The sequence below is a fragment of the Sinocyclocheilus grahami genome, unplaced genomic scaffold (genome assembly GCF_001515645.1).
Source record: "Sinocyclocheilus grahami isolate Dianchi unplaced genomic scaffold, SAMN03320097.WGS_v1.1 scaffold373.1, whole genome shotgun sequence".
In the NCBI taxonomy this organism is placed as follows: domain Eukaryota; kingdom Metazoa; phylum Chordata; class Actinopteri; order Cypriniformes; family Cyprinidae; genus Sinocyclocheilus; species Sinocyclocheilus grahami.
Genome location: NW_015505552.1, coordinates 875,621 through 888,115, shown reverse-complemented (window position 1 = coordinate 888,115; position 12,495 = coordinate 875,621). Strand labels below are relative to the sequence as shown.

The 12,495-nt window shown below is 38.1% G+C and overlaps 1 protein-coding gene and 1 long non-coding RNA gene across 3 annotated transcripts; both read right to left on the bottom strand.

The window, feature by feature from the left end:
* Positions 1–545: 545 nt before the first annotated feature.
* On the bottom strand, positions 546–7,380 carry LOC107549495 (tyrosine-protein kinase-like otk). Of its 2 annotated transcripts, none has more exons than XM_016230609.1 (10): positions 7,219–7,380; positions 6,249–6,295; positions 5,944–6,102; positions 5,727–5,858; positions 5,421–5,648; positions 5,075–5,319; positions 4,801–4,903; positions 4,148–4,323; positions 4,008–4,075; positions 546–836 (listed from the first exon to the last, which is right to left on the bottom strand). In XM_016230609.1, the coding sequence occupies exons 2-10, from the start codon at positions 6,280–6,282 to the stop codon at positions 731–733; spliced, it is 1,251 nt and encodes a 416-aa protein (XP_016086095.1). In that variant the 5' UTR covers positions 6,283–6,295; positions 7,219–7,380; the 3' UTR covers positions 546–730. The 2 variants fall into 2 exon arrangements, with proteins under 2 accessions (XP_016086095.1, XP_016086096.1); XM_016230610.1 differs by having other exon boundaries at positions 7,232–7,380.
* A 1,010-nt stretch (positions 7,381–8,390) lies between these two features.
* LOC107549496 (uncharacterized) lies at positions 8,391–9,046 on the bottom strand. The gene is made up of 3 exons (XR_001604565.1): positions 8,967–9,046; positions 8,784–8,868; positions 8,391–8,668 (listed from the first exon to the last, which is right to left on the bottom strand). It is a non-coding gene; the product is annotated as an uncharacterized lncRNA (long non-coding RNA).
* Between the last annotated feature and the right edge of the window lie 3,449 nt (positions 9,047–12,495).

Here is a 12,495-nt window from a genome sequence, read left to right as displayed (position 1 = left end):
TCCTCTTATCCTTCCGGAGCTCCTCTGTGGGACTCGAGACCGGTGAGTGGCGCGGGTGTCCTGCATTAGCATTTACTCCACCGGCCCTGCCCCCACTTGTCACACTAACTCTTTAATAAGTACACTTTAGGTACTAATATGTACTTTTAAAGTATAAATATGTACATTTAAGGTACTAATATGTACAATTGAAGGGTAAATAAGATACAAAGATGTACCTTTCAGCAGTGAGAGCATTGCACCTTTTTTTGAGAAACTTTTGTTGTCAAAATCTGATTAAAGTTTTTCATAAGATAGTATTCTTTCAAATTGCCGCACATGAAAAAATAAACATGCAATTTTTTCTGTTTGTTTTGATGCCTGTGAACAGCTGTGCTCGTATGGACACCTGTGAACTACAACAATTCCAGCTGCACCAGTTTCTCCGTGGGGAAATAAACACACACAGCAGCCACACATGCAGAAGCATGTTAAAAGAAAATTAACATTTTATTAAAAAAAAAAAAACATTCAACAATCGTCATTCAAAAAGTACAGTTGTGAAAACATATTATAGACTCTGCAACAGAATTTGTTTTAAATGTAAAGTAAACACCACATATTCATCGACTATTTCTACAGCAAATCTTGAAAAGTGCATGTCTTATTTGGCATCATTAAGCAAGAAGCACATTTAAAAGCACAGACCCAGCATGATGTGTTTTTTTAGCAGTCTTGCGCTCTGCTCCTCTCAGTTGGTATGGTTTGGGCCTGCTGTACGTGTACGTGGGTTGCGGTGTTGTCTGGGAACTGGAAGTGGCCTCGCTTGCTCTTCCAACTCCACTTCTTTCTCAGCTCTAAAAAAACAAATGCTGTAAGACTTCTATAACACTGTAGGCAGTTACTATAGTGCATTTATGCTTTATACTTAAACTTATATGAACTGTTAACTACCAATTAGGAAATAAACAAATGTTGTGCCCCAGAATACATAAGAAATGTGACCCTGGACCACAAAACCAGTCATATGGGTCAATTTTGTTTAAATTTATATTTATACATCACATGAAAGCTGAATAAATAAGCTTTCCACTGATGTATGGTTTGTTATGATAGGACAATATTTGGCCGAGATACAACTATTTGAAAATCTGGAATCTGAGGGTGCAAAAAAAATCTAAATACTGAGAAAATCGCCTTTAAAGTTGTCCAAATTAAGTTCTTAGCAATGCATATTACAAATCAAAAATTAAGTTTTGATATATTTTTACGGTAGGAAATTTACAAAATATCTTCATGGAACATGATCTTTACTTAATATCCTAATGATTTTTGGCATGAAAAAAAATCGATAATTTTGACCCATACAATGTTTTTTTGGCTATTGCTAAAAATATACCCAAGCGACTTAAGACTGGTTCAATATCTATTCTATATCTTCCAATGTGCTTAGTTTCATCATCCACTATTTTCTGCTATTGTCATGTCAAGATTCCGGGTAATTTGAACACCTTATGTGCCCCCTCTTGCTATCTGCACCTGGATCAGTTAAGAGCACCTCAGTAGACCGTCACATTCCTGCTAATTCTTTGATGAATCGGAGCAATTGTGGACTTTTACGGCCGCTGGAATGAGCTCTGTGCACGGGCAGGACAGAAGGGGGCAACCAACCACTCATAAACAAGCCTCTCTCTGACAGATCGGCCAATTCACTCAAACGCAGCGGCACCATTAACGGCTCTTGTAAAACCACTGGTGACCTTTAAATACATCTCCATGCCGAAGGTAAGGCCGCCATCTGCACTCTATTATATAGATGCGACAGGAGTCTGATTTATCTTGAGAGTATTGTGTTCGTCTTACTTTAAAGTTCTGTTGTTTTGGGCAGAGGTGAATGCGCTTTGTTTTACGATAAAGGAAAAATATGTTGTTCTGGACGTCGTGAATGGGGCATTTGGTTTTATCCATAATGTCTTGGGAATTGGATGAGGTATAGCAGCATAGATCACTGTATTTTTCATTTTTGCCATTGAAAATATTGAGTTCCTCTACTCAGTTGCTAGCATGGCTAACCTGCAGACATTTTCTGGGTGTTTATTGAAATAGTCAGTATGACAAGTGTAAATGGCTGTTGTAGGGGAGTCAGTCTCCTAGGAAATAAGAAGACTGCAGCGCTCTCACTTCACCCATAAACGCCAGTGTGTTTTGTGCCATTACTGCATAGCAGGAGGGAGCCGCGGTGTTTGATTCACCCTCAGCATTTCTGCTCTCTGTTACACTTTACCAGAGCCCATAAAGTCAAACACAAAGAGACACAGAAGCAGTACTTCTGTCTCCTCATATCACCAAACTGGCAAATCACAGTGACAAGAGTTGGGGAGAAGGCAGGATAAGCCAATTACAGGTGGCTGGGCCGGCAAACCTACCCTAGAGAGCGCTGTGGAGATTAAAGAAAATAAAAGTTGCTTTCGTTCTCGAAATGCTCTTTCTGTCATTCACTTATCTTCTGTTTTTCCGTTCATCCCGGATAACAAAATTAGCTAAATGATTTGGATAGAGGCGGCTTCAATGATGGCGACCCCGTGCCAATGTTCTTTCGGGATATCCATCAAATCCAGAAGCTTTTTGGGTGATGTGAGCCCTTTTCCCTTTAGGAGCCAATCAGAAGGTCTATTTTTAGCCAGCGCTAACACTGCGGCCTTCTAAGTGGCAGATGGTATTTGGGGGGGAGTGGGGTGCAATTTACAGTAAACAGATTCTTTATCCTTGGCAGGTCATGGGGAGTGCTAGAACACTGCAGCCATTTAATAATGGAGCATTCCTGCAAATATAGGCCTGAGGAGTCTTGGGAAACGTTTCAACATCTCAATGCTCATATTATCCGCAATTGAAAGCATAATGTGTTTTGTCTAGGTAGAACATTTACACATATGAGCCATGAGCCATGTACGCTGCCAGAAGAGTCGTTCCTCCTTAAATTTTGACAAAAGTCAGGTGGAATTTGAATGCAACTTTAAAGCATTCAAAGAGTTACTTTATTAAAACCGTTTGGGGTCGGTAATTTTTTTAATGTTTTTGTAAGTGTCCTGTGCTCACCAAGGCTGCATTTATTTGATCAAATATACAGTAAAAACAGTAATATTGTGAAATGTGACCCTGGACCACAAAACCAGTCATATGGGTCAATTTTGTTTAAATTTATATTTATACATCACATGAAAGCTGAATAAATAAGCTTTCCACTGATGTATGGTTTGTTATGATAGGACAATATTTGGCCGAGATACAACTATTTGAAAATCTGGAATCTGAGGGTGCAAAAAAAATCTAAATACTGAGAAAATCGCCTTTAAAGTTGTCCAAATTAAGTTCTTAGCAATGCATATTACAAATCAAAAATTAAGTTTTGATATATTTTTACGGTAGGAAATTTACAAAATATCTTCATGGAACATGATCTTTACTTAATATCCTAATGATTTTTGGCATGAAAAAAAATCGATAATTTTGACCCATACAATGTTTTTTTGGCTATTGCTAAAAATATACCCAAGCGACTTAAGACTGGTTTTGTGGTCCAGGGTCACAAATATGGACTGTGTAAATATAACATCCCGACATTTATCCATTTTGACATTACCAGTAAATATGCAATATGGTGTAAACACCTGTATTCTGTCTAAAACTAATAAATGGCAGATCTTAAAACTCAAAAAATGCAATGCTGCATTCTAATGTACAGTATTAAAAAGGCAAAGGCAATCTAAATGTAAAAATAGGGAAACAACCACAAACATTTAAATATCCAACACCGACCAATACTGAAAAATTACAAATAAGGTCAAATTAAATACATTTTAACAAAATATATAATGGAAATACAAAATTAGATAGGGCTATCTTATTTTGGGTTAACATTTAGATTTTTTTAACTATCCCTTCAAGTCAATATAAAAGCTGTACAAGACTGACTGTAACTAATACTAGTATCACTGTATTACACAGAGAAATGGAAGTGGAGGAAGTACCTGTTGCACTGGCAGTAGTCTTTGTCTGTAAGAGGCTGTCGCATGGATCTCAGCTTCCTCACCCTCTTCTATGTAAAAAAAAAACCCACAACATTAAATGAGCCACTTCCTTTCTTGCTTGCTTGTTTTCTTTCTCTCACCTTCATCCGTTTGTTCCTTCGTATGACAACACCAATCACGATGATAAGTCCGATCAGAAACACAGAACTGGCTCCTACAGCAATCCAGATCCACAGCTTTAGACCATACACTTCTTTGGTCAAGGATTCCATAACTGCATTTGGTTTCCCTTTACTTTTAGTGGACACCTTTCCACCTGTTCAGTAATCATTATAACAGAGACTTAGTGCACATAAAAGGGCCTCATTTCTACTGTAGAATGAGATTCATGCTTCTAGGGATGCAGTGATAATAACATTCTGACAGATACCAATATTTATTTTCATGTTATGGCTGATAACCGATAAATGGCTGATATTATATATGACTATTCTGTCAAATTAAAAATAACACAAAAGATCTAATTTAGGCATCTAAAATGTTAATGTAAAGTATGAAAAAATATATTTATTATTTTAAATATTATCTTTAAGTGAGAGTTAGATGACAGCTACCATAATCTAAATGTAAATATAGGGTAAATGAGCATACACAATTAAATGTCCATTATCAATATGTATATAGACAGTACTGACTAATCTCTAACATCTGCCAATAAATTATAAGGTTCTGATAAAAAAGTGTGCATCCCAAGACTGATTCTGTTAAGCTGTGCAGTGTTGTTTTATTTTACCTGAAGGTTTGTCCACAACCCTCAATGTCGTCTCGACACTTAGACGCACTCCACCCTCAAACTCCACTGTACACACAAACGTCCCTTCATCACTGCTCTGCACCTGAGAGAATATGAGGGGAAATTACTGTCAACATACAAAAACTTTTTTTTTTTTGGTATGGATTATTCCATGAGAAACCTTTAACATCCATGGAAACTTTTCAGTTGCACAAATAGTTCTTTATACAGGAAAATCATTCTTTAGATGATTAAAACAGTGTAAAGTATTCACATTTTTCAATGTGACATCAAAGTTGGTGCTGAGTTGCCCAGAAGTAAAGTTGACTTTTGATAAATCCTTGCCATTCCAGTGTAAGCCTTTGCTTGGTGTGTTCGTCAGGGTTGGGAAAGAGACTTTGGGAAGGTGGTTAGCCTTCCATGTCCCACCCACAACACGCTGAAATACACTCTGAGGAAGAGAACAGGACAGCTCTATGTCATCCCCTTTAGAAGCATTAACAGCTGTGGTCTGGAGACCTGTTGGAGAACCAGACAAATGTCACTGACAGCATGAAATGTGAAGCATTATAGTAATAAAAAATACTCATTCTGAATAACAACTACGAAGGGGCACCAACCAACAACAGTCAATGTTACACTGAGCTTCAAGTCATCCTTGACTAGACACGTCCACTGGCCTGCTTCATTTGAAGTCACAGACTTCAGGTGAATTACTTGATTTTTTTCATTATATTTTTGACCATTAGGTCTCAGCCACTGTACTTCCTTCTTTGGGTCTCCTGTAATTTCACAGTGCAGCTCTGCATTACTGGACTGCACCGGCACTGGGCCTGGTTTAACAAAGACTGAAAGAGAAATGGGAATAAATATGAAAATACAATAATTCTAAAAATAAATAGGTACAAACATAAAAAATATCTCACCTGACACAACATGCACAATGTGTTCTTTCCCTGACTGCCTACAGAAATAGTTTCCAGAGTCTCTTGTCTCCAGTCTAGGAACCTTCAAAATGTCTCCAGATACACTTGCTTTTGACGCAATATGGGAAAGACCTTTAAAATAAAAATTAATTACAGTGACTTCTCACAAAATTTCATATTCAAATCATTTTTGGATTGAAAGGAGAAGAACTGATACCCTTCCGTCTAGTCCCACGTCTGCCATCAATGGTTAAGACCAACACGTTGTTCAATTTCCATTCTATATTACTGTTTGAATCCACTCCACACTTCATGGAAACCTCATCCCCGATTTGCTTATAAAACACATCACATTTCCCACACCATATACACAGTGCTGAAGGAGAGAAGGATGGAGAGCAAGGAGGGTTAAACACAGCAAGATGAAGAAAGCTCTACAGGCAAAGTATAGACTGCTTAAAATAAAATGTATAGTACAGCTTAGAATAATACAATGCATGTTATTAATTTATTTATGCTTACCAAGAAGAAAAAAGATGATCTTGCAAATTGCCATTCTGTTCCTTTTTCTAAAAAAATATAGTCAATAAAAATGAGTTTCTTTTTAAATAAAAAGCGTGGAGTTATATTAAGATTTATTTTCGGCGAGAAAACCCTAACTAGTTTATTTTTGTTCATAAAAAGAGGCTCATGCTTTTACAAAGAAAAAAGAGCAAACAGGAAAAAGCATGTGACTATGAGCCACAAACGCAACTCACTTAACTCATTTTGTTTCGTTTTCATTCGTTTCGTTTGGTCTAGAAATATTCATAATTTCAACTGATTAAATTCGAATAATCTGAGATAAATGAAAAATTTAAATGACTTTTAAGCTAAACAAACTACCAGCAAAATAATAATAGAATGCCTCCAGATTGCTACACATAGGCCTACTTAAAAAACAAACAATGAAAATGTTTACTGTATGTTTTAATCAAAGCTTTAATGTACTTCTAATGTATATTAATATACGCAAGATTCCCTTAGTATTTGTAGGGCAAATGAACATTTCTATTTGGATATGCAATACTATTACAGATTATTGTCATTAAAGGATAGGATGACAAATTTTTATAAATCCTGCAAAAATCATTTGATTAGGCTATTATAATCTAAAAATGTGTATTTGTCGTTTACTTCCAACTCTTAGCAATTTTAAATTTGAAAAAAAAAATGCAAGTCAGTCGATAGACATATGATTAGCCTACATATTTAATATTTAAAACGCAATAAAGTTAACGAAAAGATAAAACATGAGTAGGCTATCATGGCTTCAGATCGAGTGCTAAAGAAAATCTTCTTTTGGTTGTTAAATATCTCGAGCAGCAAAAATCAATCATTCTGCGGGTACTTATATATTTTTATCTGGATTTTCAATGTTTTTATTTAAGAAACCATTCGCTTATGCAAGTTAGGTATTTTTATAGCTGAACGCTCTTCTTTTCATACTCACGTTTGGAACTCACGTTATGTTTGTTGACAAAGTTTGAGGTAAGTTCTGCGCATTTAGTCCAACTGGTAAAAACTAGCGTGTGCGGGAAACCAGCCGACACAAAAACCTGAACCTGCACAAGAAACTGAAATGAGGTATGAGAGCGGAAGAAAGCAAAAAAAATTGTTTGGAGAGAAACAACCAATGTAGGGCAGAAAACGCCTCTCACATGCACTTCACTCTGGGAAATCCTTGAAATAAGGTTAGAGAATTAAGTTTATAAAAAGGGTCATAATAACGTAATATACAAATAAATTAATTTAAAAAAATCAATAATCGATGTCAGCATTTGCATATTAATACAAGTATTGGCTTCTTAGTACAGTCAACATTTATAAAACCCACAGGACTTTGGCCACTGAACTAATTTACTTACAAAAGCTTATCAGCAGTGAAACATCACTTTAACTTTCCGTTGTTAACTAGATCAATTACCAAATGTAATTCGTGTTCTTTATACACTTAGAAGAGTTTCATGCTTTTACGTTTATCAATACTCTTTCCACTTTCAGTATTGCCAGTGCATTCACATATGTTACTTTCTGTCACTGCATTTGGCAGAAAATTCCTTTATACACATCCATAAACAATACACAGAGTCAGAAGCAGCAAAGAGACACTTTTTTTTTATTATTTTAAAGCAAAAAGAACAAAAGGAATTCTTCCCTCCCCCCAAAAAAGAGAACAAAACCTAAGGAAAAAGGTGAAACTGGACAATAACTTTTGCATTCATTTTTTAAATGTAAAATTCCAATATATAATATTTAGCCGTTTTTTTTGTGATTTAGTGACATTTACCTGCCATTAAACATTTGCAGGAACATTCTGAAACACATAAAGGAAGGAAGGTGGAGCTTAGCTCTAAAAGCGATGATGTCACAATAGACACTATTCAATCAGGGGGAGGCAGGAAGGAGACTAGTGTGTGTGTGTGTGTGTGTGTGTGTTATGTGTTATGTGTTATGTGTTATGTGTTATGTGTGTATGTGTGTGTGCGTGTGTGCGTGTGTGTGTGTGTGTGTGGTAAGCACTGATCTATAATAGATTAGTGGTGGTAAGGCGTTGTAGCCTACAACATGGACGTTTTGAGTAAGAACACTCTAATCCTCACATCTTACATCTCATTTTTTCCCCTTCTGTCATTATTATGTCTGGGTTCTCTTAGTAGTGAATATATTTGATGGAGAAGTGCTTTGACTTATTAAATGGTGCATCAGTTTAGAAGCAGGAGTCTGGGCCTACTGTTTCAGTAGATCAGACACAGATGAGTGTGTGTGTGTGTGTGTGTCTGTGAGGAAAATACTATTTTAATTTACTCTATTCCACCACTCTTCGGTAAAAGTACAGATAGCCAAGGTCCTTAGGTGGTTTCTCAGAGGCACAAACTTTCTGATCGTTGAAGATTACCCACCTGAAAGAAGCAAAGAGTAACAATGAAAACATTAATATTGAGAAAAAGTGATATTGCTGTATAAGAGCTGCATATGAACAATGATAGAGAGAGATGGAGAAAGAACTTCACTCACTGGTGGTCCTTCTTTATGTGGCAGACATAATGACCACACATTGTGCTCGTTCCCATGTGACTGATGAACGCAAAAAGCTCATACTCTTCAGGACAAAAGAATGGGAAAGATGAGAAGAGAGCAAAATATTTATGATCCTGTTTACAAAAATCACCATTTAATAAATACCACAGAAACACATACTTCCTGGTCCATCACGGACACGCGGCCCTGGAGGAGGTTCCCGACTGGCTTCACTTCCTCCCTCTGAGCGCCCATTAGACTAGAGACCTGCACTCCCGCGGGAGTACCGCGGGACCCAACGCAACAGGGTGCGGCGCGGGACAACTCTTGAGTGCGGTGCGGGCGGGAAGAGACTCGTGTGTGTGCAGGATGCAGGAGAATAAAATGATTCGCGGGACTCCCGCAAAATAGAAGTTATTTAAACATAAAGTGTCTAAAACATATAAATTGTTATTTATCTGTTGCACAAAAGCAAAAAGAACAACTAATATTAACATTAAAATGATTGACATGCGCAAGCTAGGCATAGTTTCTATTTATAACACGTATTTAAAGGGTTGCGCAATGTAGCCAATCACAGACTCAGCTGTTGATTTCTGGAACGCAATGGCCAATCAGAGGTGAATGAGTTAGAATCTACTCACCGCAGGGCTGAAATTGCGTGCTCACGAATCCTCTTATTTTAACACACGAAGTGTAGACATTGTAAAAGATTCATTGTGCTTATATTTATTGTGTTATAACAGAGCTTTATGAGATCGCGATTAACTGAGGTGTCAGTTTTTAGTGATAATAAAGGAAGCAGCCCATGCTTGCTTTTCTGTTGTGAATGTTGATGCCTAGCCTAAATAACAAATATTTTATCGGGAGTGTTTATGCTGGGATGTTGTGGAGCTTAGGAGATCTTACAGAACCATTTCATGTAAATTTCTTCGATGTAGGCTACTGAAAAAAAATCTATATAGATTGTGACCATACGTGCCATTTTCCCAGGACGCGTCCTGGCCAGGATTTCTATATTGCCTAAAATATCTAGGTTTTGGCTTTGTTTGCGTGTGCAGACCAATCGGTGTATGACAATGAAGTACCATACAGATGGTTATGCTTTCGAAACGCTCTCGAGGTACTTTGATGTCAAACACTGATCGGTCTGAGCCGCACTGCTTTTAAGTCGAACACACCTAATATGTACGCGTAATTGCATCGCTTTGACCGTAGATCCCACCTTCTCACACGCCATGATTGGTCCATTGCGTACAATGCGTGCATGTTATTTGGTCAAACTATTTTTCGATCATTACCTTCAGCAAGCATGAAAACAGGAAAACAAAGCCAAAACAAATCCTGGCCAGGACGCGTCCTGGGAAAAGGTCTCTACCTCAGACACATCCATGGACTCCAGATCATCCAGATGAGAGAAGATCCAGTCTACGGCTCGCTCGAGAACATTATTCTACAAATACAGTTATAAAGTGTGTGTACGCACAGATTTGATCTTGGAGTGTGTGTACGCTTAAATCCATGCCAACGCTCATGTAAAAAGTGCCTTTAATTTAATAAAGTGCTTAGCGTCATGTCAGGGTCTGAGCATACAGTATCGTACTCACTTTTTCTTGTCGGAGTAGGCCTACTGCTGGTCTTTGGAAACGTAAGCTGTTCTGTTCTAAATTAAAGGGTTTGGATGATGACTGGTGATCTTTTAGGCTATATGTTAATGACATTAATTAGGAGTCGTTTAGAAGACAGAGAGCTGAAACCATTCAGTTATGCACAAGTTCAAGATAATTTGTGATTAATAGATTTTACATCTGAAAGAGAGGCGTACATGTGTTTTCCGTGGTTTCTGCTCAACATTTTATAAATTGAGGCCCTAGGTCTCAACTCCTAAATTTCTTAAAGGGGTCATATGATGGGATTTCAATTTTTCCTTTCTCTTTGAAGTGTTACAAATATGGGGTGCTGTGTGTACATTAATGAGGAAAAAAATTAACTTAAATGATTTTAGCAAATGGCTGCAATATAACAAAGAGTGAAAAATTTAAGGGGGTCTGAATACTTTCCGTACCCACTGTACATACAAATTATCATTGTCAGGGTCTGGCCTCTGTGGTTCTCCCTCTCACCACCAGAGGTCGCCATCTCCCATCCTCCCGGACTCCCTTTCCGTCACCTTGACTCCACACACCTGTGCACACACTCACTCACACACAGCTGTGTCCCATCCTGAGGGCTATTTATGCGTCTTCCCCACGCCACACCGGGCGGATTATTAATGATCGTTACTAGTTGTATAGTGTTTGTACCGGGACTGATGCAAGCCAAGTGGCCGTATTGCATCCGAGTCCATCTCCGTTTCAAGCCTGTTTTCAGATTCTTAGATCTGTTTGTGTTTCTGCTTTTACCTTTGTTTTTCCCCCTGCAGTCAAATAAACCTGCATTTGGACCCAGACCCTTTGTTTACACGGTGTGTTTTCCTGACCGCGCCGTGACACATATGACCCCTTTAAGGGGTGTAACATTTCTTCCACACGCTTGAGGTATTCGGCCAATCACAACGCACTGGATAGCTGGCCAATCAGAGCACACCTCGCTTTTCAGTCTGATGAACTTTGTAAAAATTGACCAGAAAGGCGGGGCATAGAGGAGAAACAATAATGTATAGTATGTGGAAAATAATGTTTTTTGAACCTTAAACTGCATAAACACATTTCATTACACCAAATACACAAAATAATGTTCTTTTTAGCAACATCATATGACCCCTTTAAGAGTGCTGGAGAAGTCTAGTTAGGAGTAACAAGATGGCAGCAGAGAGGAGGAGACCAATGTGTTGAAATTAGGCTATATGACAGGGGTGGCGAACGTCGGTCCTGGAGAGCCGCAGCCCTGCAGAGTTTTGCTTCAACCCTAATCAAACACACCTGAACATGCTAATCAAGGTCTGAAGGGTTACTAGAAAGCTACAGGCAGGTAGGTTTTAATTAGGGTTGGAGCTGTACTCTGCAGGGCTGCGGCTCTCCAGGACCGGAGTTCGCCACCCCTGCTATATGAGGACAGGGAGTTGATAAAATCATCAAGGCATTCTTTTTGTCACTGAAATTCTATAACCTCCCACACTACAAAACAATGCTTTATCTACAGAAATAAAAAGTCATAATGACTCTGCGTTTTTTGGCTACTGGAAAAATGCAGCAATGCACCAGTGTTGATTTGGGCCCATCACAGTCCACAGTCAGCAGGGCCTTAAAGGGGTCACATGACGTTGCTGAAAAAGAACATTATTTTGTATATTTGTTGTAATGAAATGTGTTTATGTGGTTTAAGGTTAAAAAAACACATTATTTTCCACATACTGTACATTATTGTTTCTCCTCTATGCCCCGCCTTTCTGAAACATGTAGATTTTTACAAAGCTCATAGTTCTGAAAAGCGAGGTGTACACTAATTGGCCAGCTATCCAGTGCGTTGTGATTGGCCGAATACCTCAAGCGTGTGACAGAAATGTTACACCCCTTACCATATTGTGATGCTGTATTCCGGCATGACGAGACAAAACCAATAAAACCCATTACAAACGAGGCATTTGTTGCATCCAGTGGGGAAATAATTACTGATTATAATGACTTGTACTGTCTTTTTACGCGTTGCGTTGCATCCGAGTAAACATAAAATCATGTCTGCATTTGTGATCGGAGAAATGACAAACAAC

What these genes read in the sequence shown, in the direction of transcription:
- LOC107549495 (XM_016230609.1), bottom strand. Translation starts at nt 6,282, where the DNA reads ATGGCAATTTGCAAGATCATCTTTTTTCTTCTTG. An exon ending in GATCATCTTTTTTCTTCTTG is followed by an intron (nt 6,103 to 6,248) that starts GTAAGCATAAAT and finishes TCTCTCCTTCAG; the next exon opens with CACTGTGTATATGGTGTGGG. An exon ending in TTGATGTCACATTGAAAAAT is followed by an intron (nt 4,904 to 5,074) that starts GTGAATACTTTA and finishes ATATTCTCTCAG; the next exon opens with GTGCAGAGCAGTGATGAAGG.